General features: G+C 43.1%; 1 protein-coding gene across 1 annotated transcript in view; it reads right to left on the bottom strand.

Annotated features, from left to right (window-relative positions):
* The window catches only part of PODXL2 (podocalyxin like 2), a 46,564-nt gene extending 36,906 nt beyond the window's left edge, over positions 1-9,658 (bottom strand). The window contains exons 1-2 of the mRNA XM_064274253.1: positions 9,586-9,658; positions 8,986-9,264 (exon numbers count right to left, since the gene is read on the bottom strand). Coding sequence (XP_064130323.1) covers positions 8,986-9,264; positions 9,586-9,658 — 352 coding nt within the window. The remainder of the gene's footprint in view (positions 1-8,985; positions 9,265-9,585) is intronic.
* Positions 9,659-22,365: the final 12,707 nt, after the last annotated feature.

The following is a 22,365-nucleotide window of genomic DNA, read 5'->3' as shown; positions in this document are numbered from 1 at the left end:
CCAGAATGCTCCTTAGAAGCAAGGATGGTGAGGCTGCATCTTACATACTTTGGACATGTCGTCAGGAGGGATCAGTCTCTGGAGAAGGACATCATGCTTGGCAAAGTACAGGGTCAGCGGAAAAGAGGAAGACCCTCAATGAGGTGGACTGACACAGCGGCTGCAACAATGGGCTCAAGCATAACAACAATTGTAAGGATGGCGCAGGACCGGGCAGTGTTTCGTTCTGTTGTGCACAGGGTCACTATGAGTCGGAACCGACTCCAGGGCACCTAACAACAACAACAATGGTACTGACTTTAATTCCCTATGTCTTGTTGCATATTTTCCTCCTATATTTCATCAGTTTTTTAGGTCTCTTTCCGCAAGTTACCAAGGTCACACTGTACTTTATTTCTGCTGTTCAGAAAAGCCATAACCTTGTGGATGACCTCCAGCAACAGCTAAAATATTAACAGACTACTGATTCCTCTAAGACATGGAATTAAAACATGCATCAGGACCTGTGGCTTGAAAGTCACTTTAAATGTCCATTTACACTAATGTCAAATCACTGAAAATTGTCCCGAGTGCCACTCTCAAGTCAGGTAGTCAAATGACACAGAATTTAAAATAGATTTTTATAAAACAGAAGTATAAAGGAAAAAGCTTTCAATATAATTAAAACTTATTTTTTAATAGTCAATTTCAGTAATTTTCAAAGAAATGTAAATTAAACAAGATGCCAAAAAATTTGGACTAACAACTTCACAAATATACACATATATATTTATAGATAATACCCAGTATTGGATTTGGGCAGGAAACAGACACTCAATCCAGTGCTGATGGGAATGGAAATTGACACATTTCTGGAGGGCTACTGGGCAATATATTTTATTTACTGGGCAATATGAGTGAAAAGCTTTAACAACAAGCATTCTGAACCAACCATTTCACTTCCAGAAATGTAAATGTACCCTAAGGAAACAATTATGGATACACATAAGGATTTGGTTTTAAGGATTTCCATCATAGAACAATTCCTATAACAAAAGAAACAAACCAGCCTTCACCCAGCAAGGGACTGCCTAAAGAGATGATGGCCCATCCACACGGTGGAATAGTATTTCGGCCTTATAATTGATGCTGTGTAAGTGTATTTACTGGTTTGGAAAGATGCTGTTAAGTGAAACAAGAAGATATGTACACTGTAATCCCATCTTTTGTAAAGGCACATTTTATATATTTCCCAAATGGAAAAAAAGGTCCAGAAACACACGCACCAAAACGTTAACACTTGTTAACTCTGGGTGATAGGATTATGAATGGTTTTTATTTTCTTTAACTTACATTTTCTAATAATACATTGATACGATATTTATTCTGGGTTCACTGGGTATATTTATTCATATAATGGTATTTATTATGTTGAATAGAAAAATTAATAACAGGCATCTTACTTTGATTTTGAGGTCTTTGTTATCCACGCAACCAAATATTAACCTCAAAAAGCCTAACCTACGCTGCAAAAGCCAGCCAGAAACTGCTCTATAGCAATGTAAATTTGTCTTATCCTGCTAGAAAAGGACTGTTGTCAAACCTTTTCCTCCTAGTTTAAATCTCAAAAAGTCTCATGGCTACAGGTGGGTGAAGGGCCAAATTATTAGCAGCTGGGCTAGAAATAACCTGGTATCAGTTGATCTCATTCAATGGGGAAGGCAAGGTTCAATTACATTAAAATTAGCCAGCAGCAGATCTTGTTTATTTCTCCCTCTTCTTCTTTTTCATAAAGGAGCCCTGGTGGTACAGTGGTTAAAGCACTCGGCTGCTAACTGAAAGGTCAGGGGTTCAAATCCACCAGCTGCTCCTTGGAAACGCTATGGGGCAGTTCTACTCTGCCCTACAGGGTTGCTATGAGTCGGAATCAATTCAGTGGCAACGGGTTTTTTTTTGAGCCATTTGCTTTTTTCAGGAATCAGAACAGTTTCCCTATAAAACCCATTGTGTCGAGTCTAATCTGACTCATAGTGGCCCTATAGGACGGAACAGAACTGCAGGCCATAGGGTTTCCAAGGAGCAGCTGGTGGATTCAAACTGCTGACCTTCTGGTTACAGCCGGGCTCTTAACCACTGCACTGCCAGGTCTCCCTATAAAAACCAAACCAAACCTGTTGCCATCGAGTCGATTCTGACTCATAGCGGATGCTACAAGGTCTCCCCGTAGGCATATAGAATAACTGCTCAGAATAAACCTTACATTTCAATTTCTCTGAGTTCTGAATTATCTTTGAAACAGTCAGCTGGCTCTCTGGTCATCAGCCTGTAGCTTTTAGCGGAACGTGCCCGATATGTATGGAGTGCCTCGTGAAGGCAAATCATTTTCCAACAGATATAATCTCAAGGATCCGTTGTATGGAAACCATTTCCTGATCCCAGCAGATGGCTGCTTGATGATTTGGTTTCTACAAAATTCAATTAAGGCAATAAAATTAGTCTAATGAATGATTTCATTATCAAGAAGGAACACCAGATCTTGAACTAGAAATATCAGACTTGAGATTCAGCTCTGCCACTTTTAATCTTAGTGTAACTTAGTGCCACTTTTAAGTCTCTCAAGTTGGTTTTCTCAGCTATAAAACAGACAGTAATCATGCGTGCTTTAATAGAACTCACTGACGTAAAACAATCCATGTGAAAGTGATTTACAAACGATAAGCACTTTATGAATGAGTTAAATATAGCTACCTGTTCTTCCCCATGCATCTATCAGTTTGTCATGCTGTGGTGGCTTGTGTGTTGTTGTGATGCTGGAAGCTACGCCACTGGTATTTCAAATACCAGCAGGTCAACCACGGTGGGCAGGTGTCAGCAGAGCTTCCAGACTAAGGCTAGGAAGAAGGACCTGGTGGTCTACTTCTGAAAAACTGGCCACTAAAAACCTCATGAACAGCAGTGGGACATTGTCCACTACAGTGCCAGAGGATGAGCCCCTGAAGCTGAAAGGCACTCAAGACAGGACTGGGGAAGAGCTGCCTCCTCAAAGTAGAGTTGACCTTAATGACATAAATGGAGCAAAGCTTTCAGGACCTTCATCTGCTGATGTGGCACGACTCAAAATGAGAAGAAACAGCTGCAAACATCTACTAATAATCGGAAGGTGGAACGTACAAAGTATGATTCTACGAAAATTAAAACCTAAAATCAAACCTGTCGTCATCAAGTCAATTCCGACTTATAGCAACCCTATAGGACACAGTAGAACTGCCCCATAGGGTTTCCAAGGAGCGGCTGGTGGATTTGAACAGCTGAATGCTTAGTAACTGCGCCACCACGGCTCCCTAGAAAAAATGGAAGTCATCAAAAATGAAATGGAATGCATAAAAACATCGATATCCTAGCCATTAGTGACCTGCAATGGACTAGAATTAGCCACTTTGAATCAGACAATCATATGGTCTACTATGCTAAGACAGACAAATTGAAGAGGAATGGCACTGCATTCATCATCAAAAAAAAAACAGTTCAAGATCTATGCTGGAGTACAAAGCTGTCAGTGATAGGATAATATCCATACGCCTACAAGGAAGACCAGTTATCACGACTGTTTATTCAAATTTACACACTGACCACTAATGCCAAAGATGAGGAAATCGAGAACTTTTCCCAACTTCTGCAGTCAGAAATTGATCAAACATGCAATCCAGATGCATTGATAATCACTGGTGATTGGAATGCAAAAGTTGGAAACAAACAAAAAGAATCAGTAGTTGGAAAATACAGCCTTAGAAAAAGAAATTATCCCAGAGACCGTATGATAGAATTTTGCAAGGCTGATGACTTTCTTCACTGCAAATGTCTTTTTTCACCAACATAAATGGTAACTATACATGCAGACATCACCAGATGAATACACAGAAATCAAATCGACATCATTTGTGGAAAGAGATAATGGAGAAGCTCATTATCATCAGTCAGAACAAGGCCAGGGGCTGACTGTGGAACAGACCATCAATTGCTCATATGCTAGTGCAAGTTGAAGCTGAAGAAAATTAGAGCAGATCCACGGGAGCCAAAACACGACCTTAAGTATATATCACCTGAATTTAGAAACCATCTCAAGAATAGATTTGACACACTGAACACTAATGACCAAAGACCAGATAAGTTGTGGAGTAACATAAAGGATATCATACACAAAGGAAGCAAAAGGTCATTAAAAAGACAGGAAAGAAAGAAAAGACCAAAATGGATGTCAGAAGGGACTCTGAAACCTACTCTTGAACGTCAAGTAGCTAAAGTAAACAGAAGAAATAAGGAAGTAAAGGAGCTTAACAGATTTCAAAGGGCAGCTCGAGAAGACAAAGTATTATCATGAAATGTACAAAGACCTGGAGTTAGAAAACCAAAAGGGAAGAAAACGCTCAGCATTTCTCAAGCTGAAAGAACTGAAGACAAAATTCAAGTTGCATACTGAAGAATTCTTCAGGAAAAACACTGAATGACAAAGGAAGTATCAAAAGAAAATGGAAGGAATACACAGAGTCACTTTACCAAAAAGAATTGGTCAATGTTCAGCCATTTCATGAGGTAGCATATAACCAAGAACCGATAGTACTGAAGGAAGACGTCCAAGCTGCACTGAAGGGAATGGCAAAAAAGAAGGCTCCAGGAATTGATGGAACATCAATTGAGACGCTTCAACATACGGATGTTCCACTGGAAGTGCTCACTCATTCATATCAAGAAATTTGGAAGACACCTACTTGACCTACCAACTGGAAGAGATACATATTTGCACCCATTCCAAACAAAGGTGGTTCAACAGAATGTGAGAATTATCAAACAATATCATTAACACCACTTCTAAGTAAAATTTTCCTCAAGATCACTCAAAAGGGGTTGCAGCAGTACACTGACAGGGAACTGCCAGAAGTTCAAGCTGGATTCAGAAGAGAAAGTGGAACGAGGGATATTATTGCTGATGTCAGATGGATCCTAGCTGAAAGCAGAGAATACCAAAAGGATGTTTACACCTGTGTTTTATTGACTATGCAAAGGCATTCAGCTGTGTGGATCATACCAAATTATAGATAACACTGCGAAGAATGGGAATTCCAGAACATTTGTGTTCAAGAGGAATCTGTACATAGACTAAGAGGCAGTCGTTCAAACAGATCAAGGGGATACAGTATGGGTCGAAGTCAGGAAAGGTGTGTGTCAGGGTCGTATCCTTTTACCATACTTATTCAATCTGTATGCTGAGCAAATAATCCAAGAAGCTGGACTATATAAAGAATGGAGTATCAGAATGGAGGAAGACTCATTAACAACCTGCAATATGCAGATGACACAACCCTGCTTGCTGAAAGTAAAGAGGGCTTGAAGCATTTACTCATGAAGATCAAAGACTACAGCCTCCAGTACGGATTGCACCTCAACATAAAGAAAACAAAAATCCTCACAACTGGAACAATAAGCAACATCATAATAAATGGAGAAAATCCTGAAGTTGTCAAGGATTTCATTTTACTTGGCTCCACGATCAACTAGGAAGCAGCAATCAAGAAACCAAAGGATGTAGTGCCTTGGGCAAATCTGCTGCAAAAGAGCTCTTTGAAATGTTAAAAAGCAAAGATGTCACTTTGAGGACTAAGATGCGCCTGACCTTAGTCCATGGTATTTTAAGGTATTTCCAATCGACTTACATGCATGTGAAAGCTGGACAATGAATAAGGAGGACTAAAAAGAATTGACGTCTTCGAATTACGGTGTTTGTGGAAAATACTGAATATACCACGCGCTGCCAGAAGAATGAGCAAATCTATCTTGGAAAAAAGCACAACCAGAATCTCATTAGAAGCAAGGATAGTAAGATTTTGTCTCATATACTTTGACACGTTATCATGAGGGACCAGCCCCTGAAGAAGAACATCATGCTTGGTACAGTGGAGGGTCAACAAAAAAGAGGAAGACCTTCAATGAGATTTAATGACACAGTGGCGGCAACACTAGGCTCAAACATCACATCGGATGTAAGGATGCTGCAGGACTAGACAGCGTTTTGTTCTATTGTACATGGGGTCGCTATGAGTCAGGACCGACTCGACGGCACCTACCAACAACAACAAATCTGCTCTTACTCAAGTGCCATGTTTTTTTATGCCACTTATTATCGCATCCTCCTCCTTCTATAATAGCCCCCCAATTCTTTTTGAGGAACACTCCTCCCTTTTCGTGGTCTAGGAGTGTAGGGCCCTCACTCCTGGCTTCAGATGGGGGTGGCTCAAGACCTAGTCCTGGAGAATCGGACAGCGAATGCCATCTCCATAGCCTTAATGATTGGTTCAGAGGTGGAATCATAACCCAAACCAGACTAATGAGCTTCAATTTTGGGACTTTTCCTGGAAGTAATGGGAAAGCAAAGCTTTCTTTCTGCTGGAGTTGCTAAGCTAAAAGGATTATGAAACTGGAGTTACTGGTGGCTATCTATGTCGCCACACACTAACAGTCTGCCTAACAATGAAGCTAACAGAGGGAAAGCAAAGCAAGATGGAGCAAGGCAGGTTCTGACACACTGGAACACCTCGATTCAGCCATGCCTATAGCTGGAAACACCTCCCTGGTCTTTTCATTTATTGAGCAAATAAATTTCCCTTATTTTTACATAAGCCTGTTTGAGTTGTGTTTCTGGGACTTGCTAACTCTAGAGTCACTTCTTTTTTTGCAAAACAATTTGTTCTTTCACTAGGAACATTAAAACTACATACAGACAGAATTTTATGGAGCTCAGAGAATGAAAGGCGTGGAAGGTAACAGTAGGGACAAATGGTTCTGGACAAAAGCAGCTCTCCTTCACACCTGCTCTGTACCTCTTATTCCCTTGCTTGGCACTCAGTGTCCCCACCTCAGTCATTCAGGTATGACTATCAGAGATAAGACAACAGACCTACCTCTGGTGGGTATACAAACTGTAACAATCTTTTTCGAGGGTAACTTGGAAATATTTAACAAAAGCCTTTAGAAACATTCATATCTTTGTGTCAGATATCCTTCATTTCTCCCTCCAGGTCTACTCTCCACACTTCTCTACCCTGCCCTCTGCCCCAAATCAATTACATCAACAGGCTTCATGCCCTCTGGTTTCTGACAGGGCTCCTCGTCGGGAGATAGGAGGAAAGGAGAACAATGCAGAACCCTGGTCAATGAATGGGAAGCCCCGACAGGAGTTGAGAAGGAGAGAGGAGACAGAGGGAGAATATTCTCCTGGTCTCCTCTCCACTCTATGCTTGCTGCCTCTTTCAATGTGTCCCTCCTGTTATCCTTTTGAGCCTATGGATAGTGAGAGCTCAGATGCTGATACCCTAGATTCCTTTGTGGTTTGTCCATACCATTATAAATTAAGTGCTTTATAAATAGACCCTTCTTGCATCATCCTATTTTGCTTGTATTTTCTATTTCTAGGTGGGATGTTAACTAACCTTTTGGCTGAGCAATTTTATTCTAGAAATGTATCCTCAGGAAACAATGAGAAAAGTAAAAAATGCATAAGGATATTTGTAGCAGCATTAAAACTGGAAACAATCTAAATATTTAACAATAGGGAGCTGGTTTAATATATAAGATGATCTACATAATAAGATATTATGTAGTCATTAAAACTCAGGTTACGTGGCCGAGACCCTAATTTGGACTTTTAGCTTCCAGAACTGTGAGAAAGTAAATTTCTGTCTTAAAGCCTAAATAAATAAATAAACAAGCAAACGAGACAAAGGCAAAAAAAAAGAAAAAAATCAGGTTACAAAAGAATACTTAATGATGTGGAAATACACTTATAAAACATCTTAAATGAAAACAATATGCCCAGTATGATTCCAATTTTGCATATAAAAATGACTAGAAGGATATACCCCAAAATATTAATAGTAATTATCATTTATTTGTGAGATTATGAGTAGTTATCTTTTTATTGTTATAAAATATATATAACAACCTTTGTCAATTAATGTTTTTCATGTGTACAATTTAGTGCTATCACTTACATTACTCATGTTGTGAAACATCACCAACAATTGTTGCCAAATTTTCTATCACCATATTATGGGTGGTTTTAATTTTCTTCTTTGTCCTATTTTTTGCATTTTTCAGATTTTCTGCAATGTTCGTGTATTATTTTTGTAATTAGAAAAAATAAATCCAGTAAATATATGCTCGTAAAAAAAAATTATGGCTAAATTCTGCAACACCCAGCCCCCGCGCACCCACACACGTACACACACGCCAGTTCAAGAATCCAACAATGAAAACTAAGCGCCCGCTAGCCCAGAACATGTGCACAGCTGCTGTGGCTACAAGCATCGAGAGCATGCTCCGCTGCGTCCGTAATCAGCCCCACGGGTGCGTGCATTCCAGCTCTGAGCCCCAGGCCTCATCAGATTTCCTTTGGGACACAGAAGTCCCCCAGCAGCCATTGAGGAAGACATGCTCTGTAAACCCCAAAACCAGCTCTGGTGCACCACTGAGGAAAGGACAACCAGAATGCCTTGACTGGGGATCAAAGGGGCAACAAAGAATCGGCCAACCTCTTGGGAATCTTCAACAGAGACAGTACAGCACAATAGAAAAGAAAAACAAACAAAAAACCCTCAACCTTGGAAAGACCTAGGTTTGAATCATGACTGAACATCTTAACAGCTGTATGGCCTTAGGCAAGCTTTTTAACCTCACTAGGCCTCGGTTTTCTCATGTTTAAGATGCAGCTAATATTACTTATCTCACAGGTCATAAGTATTAAATTACGTGAGCAGAGAAAATGGTCACTAAATAGTAAAAACAGTAGTCAATATTAAAGGGAAAAGTGCCTCTTGGGCCAGTAAGTCCCAGAGGCTTGGCTTTGGTGTACAGGTGAACATGGTAACAACCGGTAGACAGAGGTCATCTGGTTTTGCTAGACTGTCTCATACTCAGCTGGCAATCAAAACATACTCTTTTGGTAAGACAAGCTACCTGTAGTGGGTCCCAGGTCCAGGCTTGAGTCATTCAGCTCCTCCTCCTCTTCCCAGAAGTACTGTGGCGGCTGCAGAATCCGGGACTCTTCACTCTCTTCACTGGGGAAGCCAGAGCCAGGGGCTCCCAGGCCAGCTCCTAATCCCATGGCCTCACTGGGCTCCTCTGAGTCCAGCGGCTCCAGACCAGTGGGCAGCAGGAGGTCCAGCAGGGAGGTAGAGGTGAGGCCCTCTGGGCCAGGTTCATCAGACCCAGCTGCATATGCACCCAGGTGCAATCCTGTGCAGACATAAAAGCCAAACAGTTATGAGAAGCAGGCAAGGCCAAGGAATATAGATGGAAGATGCAGCAGGTTTAGACATTTCTCCAACAACAAAGAACCCAGAGGCGTGTTTGAGGGCTTCAAAGGACACTCCTAAACATCCAGAGGCTGCAAGGGGATTCTGAGATGCCTTTTTCATTTCAAATAGGGCAAACTGCTTAGCCCTTCCTATAGCAGGGGCAAAAGAGAGACAGGCAGATTGGCAGGAGATAGTAAGGAATCAACTGAATCAGTGTTCCACTGGGCTATTGAGTACCACTCTTTGCCAGCAACTGTACTAGATGCTGACAGTACAAATACAAATGAAGACAGGGTCCCTGCTTTTAAGGACCTAGCTTCATGTGTGGACATCGCGCCCCAGGCTTTTGCCCTATGCTGAAGTGTGGTCAACTTCGTTAAGAACAAAATCAGTTAAAGAACCATGTGAGACCATTGGTCAAACTCATCCAGTGTTGGTAGTTTGAAAATACTCAGTTAAAATCTTGGATCTTCTCTCTTAATTTATCAAGACACGCAAATAATCAAAAGAAAAACACCTCAAATTAAAGGGAAACTTTTTTCTCTCTCATTCATTAAGAACAGGAATATACCCCTATTTGTCAGTTTCAAGGAGCCCTGGAGGCCCAGTGGTTAAGAGCTAGGGCTGCTAACCAAAAGGTCAGCAGTTTGAATCCACCAGCCACTCCTTGGAACCTATGGGGCAGTTCTACTCTGTTCTATAGGATCACTCTGAGTCGGGATCAACTCAACAGCAATGGTTTTTTTGTTTTTTTTTTTTTTCTGTTTTGGTCAGCTCTATGACTTAATTACTAACTTAATGACTTAATTACACGATTATTACAAACTTGCCATTTTCTGAAAAACTGTTTAAACCCCCTGGTCTCAGTCTCATCTGAAAAATTGATGAAGTTGGATGAAATGACCTCCAAATTATTTTCTAAAACTAACATTCAATGATACAGGAAATAGGGGTCTAAGGTCATGTCAGATTCATCTCAGAATTTCAGGAGTCTATGCCCTGCTCTACCTCTGATCTGCCCTAAGACCTGGTGTGACAAGAGTTCACCGAAATTTTTAGGGATGTTTATAACAAAAATCAGAGCTAGTATTAAATGCTTCATAAGCATTATCTGATTTTTAATCTTTACAACCACCTGTTGAAGCAGTAGACCATAAGTGTGGTATGAGCCAACACAGAGCTGAAAAAACAAGAGCATTCCAGTTTGTTCTAACAGAAATACAGTGAGTATTTAGAGTATAATGGAGTCTTTACATACCATGCACTGGTTGGACAGCAGAGGACCAACAATACTACATTCAGTGTTGGGGAAAGCATTCCGGGGTAGAGTGAAAGAGGACTTAACAAAATAAAAAGCATCCAAAAGAAAATAAACAGGTCTTGAAATCAGAGAGAGAAAGATGGTTGTTCTAGTAGAGAAAACTTCAGGCCAGAAAAGCCAATTTATATTCTGACTTCCCCAGCCAAATAACTCTGGGTAAATTATTTAACCATCATCAGCTTCAGTTTCCTCATCTTTCAAACAAGGACAATAGAAGTATTACAACAGAATACAGACCTCACAGAGTGGGGAGTATCAAATGAGGTAATCTCTGTGAAGTGTGTGTAAACTGCTCTACAAAAAGCTTCACAAATACGCTACAAGTGTAAGTATTATGATCCTACACAAAGAACAGAGAACTAGGGAAGTTCTTGGTTGGCAAAGAGAATATTTAAGGCAGACGAGGGTCAGTGTCTTCTAATAAAATAAAAGGCTGATGCGAATAACAAAGATCAGAGTTATTCTATGTGGCTTCAAAGAAAAAACTAGGACTAAAGGGTAGAAACACAAGTATCAGAGCCTCAAAAAGAATTTAACCAGAAGCAGGATAATGCCTATGGTCACCTCTGACTCCAAGATTCATGAAACTAAGACTCTCAACTTGTCTGCGTACCAGCTTTTCCATCTGTAAAACAAGGCTGACAATCTTTTTCTGGAAAGTGCTGAAACCAGTAATTCAGGGACCAAACTTTGAGCTTTAGAAAGTCAAGTCATAAACTAAAGGAAGGGTACACTGTGATGCTGGGATCACGCCTTGAGAACCACTGTTTTAACCCACTAAATTTTGGGATTATACAGAAATAGCAAATTGATACACTGAGAAAAATTATGAGGTTCTTCTTTCATATCAGAGTAGGGTTTGAATGGTTCCATCCCATCCATCCAGTTATTCAACCAAAAGCTTTACTGAATCTTTACTTTGGACTAGGCATGATGTAAGGCCATATATATACAGAAATAAGATATGGTCCCTGTCCCCAAAAGGTTCAGTTTCTAGTACAGAGACAGGCAAGAAAACAAATCATTACGGTATACTGTCATAATTCCTGTGTAACTGTGCTTAAAGCACAGGGGAAAGGAGCAGGGGGGAGAGATCTAAAGGGTGATGAACTAACAGAATTAATTATAATATTGTCCTGGCTGTCCTCATGACACTATAAAAGAGAACAGAGGCCTGAGGAGGAAAGAAAAAAATGACACTGGAAAGTTGCAAAGCTCAGACTGGATCTGAGGGATGTTCACTTTCTTGTTTTCTAGGTAGACAATGATGGCGGTTGTGTTGTTGTGTGCCATCAAGTCAATTCTGACTCATAGCAACCCTAACAGAGTGGAGCTGCTCCACAGCATTTCCCAAGCTGTAATCTTTATGGGAGCAGATTGTCAGGTCTTTTCTCCCATGGAGCAGCTGGTGGGTTCCAAGCACTTAACCACCACACCACCAGGGCTTCTTAATAATGGGGGTACACTACCTAAATGCCTCTCGTTTCACAATAAAGAAAAGAGATGATTACAAAAACAGAGGCTCGCAGATTAGTAGGAGGCCTTTCGAAATATTATTCACAGTGTTTTATATCTGAAAGAAGAGTAGCGCTCTATTAGGATCCCGTATTATTTCTCCCTGCACTAATCTCTCCTCTACATTGACCTTTAGAACAGTGTTTCTCAGACTTTAATGTACATGTGAGTTGCCTGAAGATCCTGATTCAGTAGGTCTGAGTGATGCTGCTGGCCCACAGACCACACTGAGTAACAAGAATCAAAGAAATCTTCCTAAATGCAAATCTGTTATATCACTCCCCTGCTTAAATTCCTTCAATAATCTCCCATCACACCAAGAGCACACAGGCCAGGTCCTTTAATATGGCATAGAGCACCTTATATAAACTGATACCTGTTACCTCCTCTGCACCCTTGGCAGCCACCTACCACTTCCCTATCATACTTTATGCTTCATACGAACTGAAGCACTAGCAATTTCCAGAACATGACAACCTCTTTTGCCTTCTGGGTTTTGCCTTCTTCTTGGGACATCCATTTCTTCCTGTCTCTCTCTTTTCCTACCACGTACCCACCTACCTCTTACTCCTGCCTCCAGCCTCAGCTTCTTTGAGCAGCTTTCCCTTATCACTACTAATCTGGGCTAGGTATCACTCCTTAGCCCATTACCACAGCCTACTGAAAATATTCCCTCTTCTCACTGAATTTTAATAGACTATCATACAACCTCCCTCACTAAATGGTGAGCATTTAGTCGGTATGTCCTTTGTGTCTGATCAACGTTGTAACTCCAGTGCCTTGCACAGTCTCTTATACACAATAAAAAAAAAAAAAAGTCTGAGCAGGGGTCCATAAAGCCCATTGCTGTACAGTCAATTCCAACTCATTGTGACCCTATAGGACACAGGAGAACTGCCCGTAAGGGTTTCCAAGAAGCACCTGGTGGATTCAAACTGCTGACCTTTTGGTTAGCAGTTGTAGCTCTTAATTACTACACCAGCAGAGCAGGTGTGTTTATTTCTAGGCGATAAGACACCTCTGGGAGACACTTTTTAGTCAGTGTACTCCTTCTGCACAGGACTGGGGTCTGAGGAATTTTTTGGGTCTATTCCCTACCATTCCCATGACTGAGGCTCGTTACTCACTCTCTGGACCCTCTCTTCCTCCTCCTGTCATGGAGAAGTCAGTCTCCCTCTAACACCTCTCCATGTCCCTCTTTGTCTTTCCTAACCAAGGGTCCTGTAGAAACTAACAAAGATTTGATAACATTGGTGAAAAGATCTGTGTGACTCCCTAAAGGACCGAATTGCTGGGCCGAGGGCTGTGGGGACCATGATCTTGGGGAACATCTAGCTCAACTGGCATAACACGGTTTACAAAGAAAACGTTCTATACTCTACTTTGGTGAGTAGTGTCTGGGGTCTTAAAAGCCTGTGAGCGGCCATCCAAGATACTCCACTGGTGTCACCCCTTCGGGAGCAAGGAATAATGAAGAAAACTAAAGATACAAGGGAAAGATTAGTCCAAAGGACTAATGGACCACATCTACCATGGCCTCCACCAGACAGTCCAGTACAACTAGATGGTGCCCGGCTACCACCACTGACTGCTCTGACGAGGATCACGATAGAGGGTCCAGGGCAGAGCTGGAGAAAAATATAAAACAAAATTCTAACTCAAAAAGAAAGACCAGACTTGCTGGCCTGACAGAGACTGGAGAAACCCTGAGAGTATGGCCCCCAGACACCCTTTCAGCTCAGTAATGAAGTCACACCCGAGGTTCATCCTTCAGCCAGAGCTTGAACAGGCCCATAAAGCAAAATGAGTCTAAAGGGGCACATTAGTCCAATGGCAGAGACTAGGAGGCAGGAGGGAACAGGAAAGCTGGTAATAGGGAACCCAAGTTTGAAAAGGGAGAATGTTGACATGTTGTGGGGTTGTTAACCAATGTCATAGAACAATGTGTGTACTGGCTGTTTAATGAGAAACTAGTTTGTTCTCTAAACTTTCATCTAAAGTACAATAAAAAATTAAAAAAAAAAAAAAAAAGATGTGTGTGAAAAAGGAATCTGGTACTTTCCTGGTTTTTCACTCCTAAACAGAAGCTGATGTTCTCCAGTAAATGATTCCATTTCCTTGAAGTTATTTTTCCCTATGATGATTATTTTGTCTTTATACAGACGTTGATATTTTCAAAGGCCTTGGCAGTGGGTAATTATTTGGGTAATTAGGAGAAGTTACTTCTTTTCAAATTTGCCCACCATAAGATTATACTAAAATAGTATCTGAGACCTAACCATTCTGTGTATAATTACTTTTGCACTTAATAATTAATCTGCCTTAATTGAGACCCCACCTGACTTAAAATTTCAGAATTATACTCTTTGTGTAGTTGATTTCTTTTTTTCTCTAGCACCTATAATTTTCTGTTACTTCATCCCTCTCAACAGAGAGGGGGAAAGAAAAAGAAGGCACAAGAAAAGGACTGGGGAATCAGCCTCAAAGAATTGAAAATGTGACTCAAACAAACTCAGAAAAATAGGTAGATGAAACAGGTTTATACCCTTGGGGGGTTCGGAGGGTGAGATGAATGAGGCCCTAGTAATCCCCACATTTTATCTCACCGTTCCAAATCAGTCCTTGCAATCTGCTTCTGATCCAAGCGTCCTTTTCTGATTTCCACCGTCAGTTACATCTCCACCCCCTTCTAATCAGCAGCTTTGAAGTCCAGATCCCCTGAAGCCCTTGCCAGACACCAATAAGGGAGCTGCCCAGTGGCATCTGTCACACAGCCCCCATCCCCTGAGTGTCAGCCACAACAGAGATTGTCTAGCACTATCACATGAGTGTGTGTGTGCTGGTATGTGTTTGAGAAATAATGCTAAAAGGTCCTTACAAGGTTTCCACACGAAGATGTGTGTGAAGAAGACATACTGCTAGACACACACACATGTCCTCTAAGCATGGTGGTAAGAATGTGCGTCATAAAGTATGTACGGGAGGGAGGAAGACGGGAGAGAGTAGAAGGGAGCAAAGCTGCTGACAGGAATCCAGGTTAGTCATATAAAAGGTATAGGCAGGATAGCTGTGCATGTGTCCTGACAAACTTTGCTGGCTAGTTCCAGTGTGATGTCACACAAAGAAAGGGCAGAGCAATTAATATTTATTTGTTGAACCTCACCTTCCTCCAAAGATGATATGTAAGGACATAGGTATATGTATGTGAGTACTGAAAAATACTGATGGGTATTTTTTCTGTGCCCATCACTAAAATCTTAGATTTGCTGAATAACCCTGGATTGACTGTGAAGAAAATGCACTCTTACTGAACTGTGCCTTCCCAGGACATGCAAACAAGAGAGTGGCCCCTTTCCCCTTCAGCCATTTTCCCTGGGATTATTTCACTAGCAGCCTCATGGCAATGCCCCCTTGACCATCTCATTGCCACCATCAAGCAAAGAATGCTCTGCTTCTCATGTAGAGGCCACATGATCACCCTTCAGAAGTTTCTCTTTCACTCACAGACATAGGCACACAGTGTGTACGTGTCTTTGTAGGTTAACTTCATAGGAACTACCTAGTAGCCAGTGTCTCATACACACTCATACACATACATACACACATGCTATGGCTCTGTGTGTACATTAGAAGTTACCCAAGGCTACCTGATAAGCACAGGCATGCATGTGTGCACACACATACACACTCATCCCAGCACTCCTCTCCAGCAACACCAACCATACCTTAAACACATACTTTCCCCACTGCTGTGTCAGCCCTGTGTAGCAGCTGTTCGGCCATGTCCTTATTTGACCCACCCTTGCAGACAAACCTTCTTCCTACCCCTATTTCATGGTGGTAGCCACACGAGAGCTGTCTCATAAGCTGGCACACTTGTGCCCACCAGACTTGCTCCAACACACACATCTAAATCCTGTGTCTGCTACCCCGAAGCTGTTTGGCAGAGTCTATGTCTTTCTCTCTCACACAGACACATTCGTTTCACACCTGTCCATACCCCCACCCTATCATACACCTACACCTACCATGCCCTTGTGTAGCTGCTGGATAGAAACCACTCATTTCTCTCACACACACCTCCCTTGGGTCAACTGAGTAGAAGCTATTCAGCAGTGTGTCATTGTCACAAACACAGACCTTCACAGTGCTATTACACATTTTTTTTTTTTTGGATCGGTTCCAAATACAGTAGCCCAGCATAGTCTAGGAGAAACATTCACAATGACACACACACACATTACACACTCCTTTCCAGTAACATCACACACACGTAAACCTACACTCCCCTGCTCCTGTATCAGCTGTGTATAGAGGCTCTTTGACAGTTTTGCTCTCTTAGCTACAGACATTCCTACCCCCACACCCTGTGTGGTGGCCACATGAGACCTTTACAAATGCTGTCTCTCCATCATTGTATGGCTGTCACAAGGAATCTAGCCAGCAGGGTCCCTCTCTTTCTCACACATATGCTTCCCTTCCTCCCCTAGTGCACACACACACGTCTTTACTCTTATGTGGCAGCTGAGTAAGAGCCTTCTAGCAGTTTAATTGTGCAGACACACATGCACCTATAACCTTGTGCTGCACCTGTAAGGATCAAAGGATTCCACTGAGTGTCTCTCGCAGATTCACACAGGATCACATCTTCACTTTCCTGTGTCTGTGTGTGTATGGCGGGGGGGACACGTGAGCTAGTGGTGGCATCAGTGTTTCTCGGTCTCACACACACACTCACACACGCCCCCAACCCCTGTGCACAGAAGCCATCTCTCAGGTGCGTCTCCTTCACACACCTAGGTGCATGCTGTCGAATATCCGTGTGTGTCGTGGACGGCCGCAGGGGGACTCAGCCGTGAGACGCACACTCATGCCCCGAACCCTGTGCAAGGCAGCTTGTCTCCTTCACACTCCGGGGCGCACGCTGTCGCGCTCACACCCCCCACCCCCGTGCCTGTGTGTGTGTGTCGGGGACGGCCGCAGGGGGACCAGCGTGACTCGCACGCACTCACACACTCACACCCCGACGCCTGTGGGGACAGGAGCCATCGCCGGGTCTGTCTCCTCCACACGCCAGGGCACCCGCTGTCCACGATCGCCCTCACCCCTGTGTCCGCGTGTGTGTGTGTGCCGGTGACGGCGGCGGCGGCCCAGCCCAGAAGCACGAACTCGCCGCCGCGCCACTCACGCCTCACCCCTTTGTGTGGCTGCCGCGCGGGAGCTGTCCAGCAGCCCGGCAGCCCTGTAGCCCCGCGGCCCCGCAGCCCGCCGCCCCCCGCCGGCGCCGCGCCGCTTCTCCTCACACCCTTGTCACACACCAGTCACACCCCCGGCTGCGCGCGCCAAAGCGCTGGGGCTGAGGCTGAGGCGGCCGGCCGGCCCGCCCGCAGGCTCGGCCCGCCCGGCCCTACCCGCCCGGCTCCGGCCTGGCCGTGCACTCACCCCCGGCCAGCAGCAGGAGCAGCGGCAGCAGCACGGCGGCCCGCAGCAACCGGCCCATGGTGCAGCCGTCGCCGCCCGCAGCCGCAGCGGCGCGGCGCGGGGGCCCTCGTCAGGGGCGGTGCAGGCGGTTGCGGCGGCGCGCGCCCGCCCATTGGCCCGCGCGGCCGTCACTCACGCCCAGCCCCGCCCAGCCGCGTGCCGCGGGCGCGCCCCCGCCACGACGAGGTGGGCGCGCGGACGGCCGCGCCTCCACCTCAGGCGCCGCGCCTGGCCGGCCAGTCAGCGCTTCCAGAGGGCTCGGCCGCTTGGGCCGCGGACAGCCCTGGGTCGGAGCGCCTCGCGCCTCGCGGCCTGCGGCCACCGGAACCCAGCGCCAGGCTCCCGGCCTGCCCCAAGGGGCTGGCGGTGGTGGGCGCGTCCGGGGTCGTCCTTTCAACCGTGCGGTCGGAAGCACTACTGAGCCTGGTCAGTTGTCACGTCGGCGATGGGACCTCGGAGAAAGAGCTACCCAAGTGCGCAGTGTGGCCATTACCGGTAATCGTACATCGGAGGTCAAGGGAGGGCGCAGTGGAGGAGTGGGGCCAGGACAAGACCTGGGACTAGAATTGAGGGAGCCTTGACCAGGGGGCCAAGAGGGAGCAAGAATGAACTGAGCGCCAGAAGGCCTAGTTCCCATCTTCACTTTGAGTCGGCTCTGAGACCTTGAGCAAAGCTCTTCGCAGCCTTGGGCCCCAGTTACCTCCTCTGTTAAATGAGGGCTTTGGATTATTAAGAGTTCCTGGGTGGGACAGAGGGTTACGGAAAGGTTGGAGGTTCGACAGAAGCCCCTCAGAAGAAAGGCCTGGCGATCTACTGACAAATCAGCCATTGAAAACGCTGTGGACCACAACTGTGCTCTGACACGCATCCACGAATCCGAATCGACTCCAGTGCAGCCTGTTTGGTTTTAATGATTTTGGATTACTAGTCCAACATATGCTTCTTTTTGGCCAACTGAAATGTATTCATTTTGGTAAACTAAAATTCATTCGTGTGCCAAACACTATGGTAGTAAATAAAACAGGCACATTCCATCCTCATAGTTTAGTCTAGTGGAGAAGATAGAGTTTCAAAAAAAAAGAAAAAAAAAGACATATATATAATCATAATTACAATTGTTGCAAGTTCTGTTAAGAACTACCCAGGGCTGTGAGTCTAGAAGGAGCCTTTATAGTCACCATCCTGAAGAAACAACACCTGAAAGGATGAATGGGTGTTAGGTAGGAGGTGGAGTTTGAGAGAGAACATTCCAGACAGAAAAGCCCCCATCCTTTTAGAATCACTGCAACTCGTATATCTCCAGCAACCGTAATTTTGAGGAATCATGTTATCTATAATATTAGGAAAACATTTCTTTAAAATACAAAATTATTATATTGAATATGCTTTTTCAAACTATACCCTCACCCCTCTATCCAGGGGTATATCATGATACTTTGTAGATGATCTCAAAGAACTCTTCCAGGGCTAAATACTGAGGAGAAATAGGAGTTTAGAGCAAGGGATGGGTGGAGGGGGATAGGGAAGAAATGGATCAAGGGAAAGGAAACAATGTGAGCAAGACTAGGATCACATAGAAGGTTCTGGTTAGAGTGGGAAAAAAATGTGGAACAAAATTCATATTCACAAAAAAGACCAGATTTACTGGTCTGAGAGAGACGGGAGGAACCCCCAAGACTATGGTCCTTAGACACCCTTCTAACTTGGAATTGAAGCCATTCCAGGAGATCACCTTTCAGCCAAATTATAAACCCCTTAAAATCTGCTGCTGTTAAGTTGATGCTGAATCATAGCGACCCTGAAGGACAGAGCAGAACTGCCTCATAGGGTTTCCAAGAAGCGCCTGGTGGATTCCACTGCCAGCGTTTTGGTTAGCAGCCATAGCTCTTAACGACTATGCCACCAGGGTTTCCAAATTATAAACAGGCCTATAAAATAGACAATAACACCTCTGAGGAAAGTGCTCTTTAGAACAATCATCTATATGAGACCAAAAAGGCAACATCTGTCCAAAAGCAAAGGTAAGAAGGCAGAAGGGGGCAGGAAAACCAGATGAATGGAAATGGGGAGCCTAGGGTGGTATTGGGGAGAGTGCTGACACATTGGGAAGATTGCAAACAATGTCACAGGACAAGTTGTGTATAAACTATTAAATGGAAAATTAATTTGCTCTGTAAAGCTTCACCTAAAGCACAATTAAAAAAAAAACAGAAAGAAGAGAAAGTGACCAAAAGGTAGCACGATAATACATGGCATTTCTTACTTCAGGACTGTCAGTTTTCATGATTAGATGGGGAAAAGGGAGGGGTAGAAGACAAGGTGACTTATTAGCTAAATACCTTAATAGATTTTTGGTTAATCTGTACAAAGCAGTAAGTCTTTGTTGTTGTAAATGAGAAACTAAATACTGGGAAAAAGTGACTACAGGCAGTCCCCAGGTTATGAACCAGATCTGTTCCTAAGTCTATCTTTAAGTCAAATTTGTAGGTAAGTCACAACAGGTACATATGGTTCTTATTTAGCATCAGTTAGTCAAATGTTTGTCTTAGTATATAGTATATATTTTACCTTCCTCTGCATATAAAACACTTCAACACTGCCAAACCGCACAGTGTTTTATGAGCATCACAAAGTAGTGCATGTGTTCGTTATTACAAACCATTGTATTTAACTCAAATTTTTAATATAATAGGCTTTATGGCAGTCCGTCCTTAAGTATGAGTTGTACATAAGTCGGGCCTCCACAACCCGGTGATCGCCTGTAGTCTAAGAACATAATGAAAAGCAGTAACATAAAATTAGAATGTAAAATAAAAAGAAAAACCAGTTGCTGTTGAGTTGATTCCAACTCATGATGACCCCATTTGTGTCAGAGTAGAACTGTGCTCCATTGAGTTTTCAGTGGCTGATTTTCCAAAGCAGATTGCTAGGACATTCTTCTGAGGTGCTTCTGAGTGGACTCGAACTTCCAGGCTTTTGGTTAGCAGCCAAGCCCTTTAACCATTTGCACCACCCAGGGACTCCTTTAAAGAGGTTGTTATTTAATTCGCAGCACTGCATCATTCCACTTAGCCTGTGGTCAGTGTAAACTCCAGAGGCCATTTTACTTGGTGAATATTATGAATATTTTAGTTATGTCTGAAGTTTAGAACTAATTATGCTAATATAATTTCTGGGAGCAAGAAAGTTCTCAATATTTTGCAGCAATTCTGTATTTTCAATATTCTCCTTGTAATGAATATGTGTGATAAACAAAAGCTAAAAAAAAAAAATAAAATGTACTAGAAAGGTAGATGAGGACCTGGTAGGAAAAGATCTTGAATGTCATGATGAGAAATTTGGGCTTTATCCTATACGGAATTAATTTCTTAGATGGGAATCATGTCTGTATTTTAGACAGGCAATTCTGAAGCCAACAAGGAGGAAAGACTAGAGAGAGAAGAGGAGGCAAAATGACCATTGAAGAGATTGCTGCAGTGGTGCTGGTGACAGATCCCGAAGGCCTGACCTAGGGCAGGAGTAGCAGTGTGGTTACATTTGAGAAAATGCTCAAGAGATAGAATTAATAGGACTTGGTGATTGATTGAATTTGAGTAGTGTTGACAGCTGTTGAGCGCTAGTCTCTCTCTATATACAATACAATTTGGAGGAGACCTAGTTTATAACCAAAAAACCAAACAAAGCCTTTTGCCATCGAGTCCATTCCAACTCATAGAGACCCTTTAGAGGAACCCTGATGGCACAGTGGTTAAAATGCTTGTCTGCTAACTGAAAGGTTGGCAGTTCAAACCCACCAGCTGCTCTGCAGGAGAAAGATGTGGCAGTCTGCTTCCATAAAGATTTACAGCATTGGAAACCCTATGGGGCAGTTCTACTCTGTCCTAAAGTGTCGCTATGAGTTTATAACAGTTCACACAAAGTGTTAGCCCACAAAGCCTAGAGGGAACAATAGGATGGGATAGTTCCTATAAAGTGTAACACAGTTTTGGACTTAAAATGTAGAGACTGTCCACAACAAGGGAGTTAATAGTCCTGGTATTAAAACTATTTGAACTTCATCAACATTATATGTTCATATTAGTCAAGTAACAAAGTTAAAACACACACATACACAGGGAGATGTCATGCAAAACAACTGATAAGACCAAGGGTATCTGTTTTAGATAAGAGAAAACTTGGGTGCATCTAGACCCATAATTTATTTCCTTCTTCCTTCCTCTTACAATGAAGAAAGTGTCCCTTCTTTATCACAGATGATTCTCCTCCACTTGGGCTCATCGTCACATTATTTGTCTGCTTTTCAAGGACTTCCATCTTACAGTTTCTCTTTTCTTCCCCTACAATGTCAGTCTCTCTTTCTCTCCTGGCACATTCTTACTAGATACAAAGATGACTGAGAATCGTAAAAATAAATAAATAAAATAACCTGGGGGAGATTAGCTCATGCTGCTGGCGCACTGAGTACATGAGCCTGCATTCTCCTCAGTACATCCGACTGCCTCCTAGAAATGATAGGAAAGTTGTATGCATACAAATAAAGCCAAAACATCACTGGAACACAAGAAGAGATCAACTGGTAGATTTCAATTGGAGTCACTTGAAAGATAAAAAACCGATGGGATTTAATCAACGGAGTAAACCACAGCCCAAAATGCATGCCCTTCTAAATAACTCTTGGGTTAAAAAGTAAACCACTATAAATTTTAGTCTATTTAGAAATTA

This window comes from Loxodonta africana, chromosome 22 (genome assembly GCF_030014295.1).
Source record: "Loxodonta africana isolate mLoxAfr1 chromosome 22, mLoxAfr1.hap2, whole genome shotgun sequence".
Taxonomy (NCBI): Eukaryota; Metazoa; Chordata; class Mammalia; order Proboscidea; family Elephantidae; genus Loxodonta; species Loxodonta africana.
This window is presented reverse-complemented; position numbering and strand designations above follow the sequence as displayed.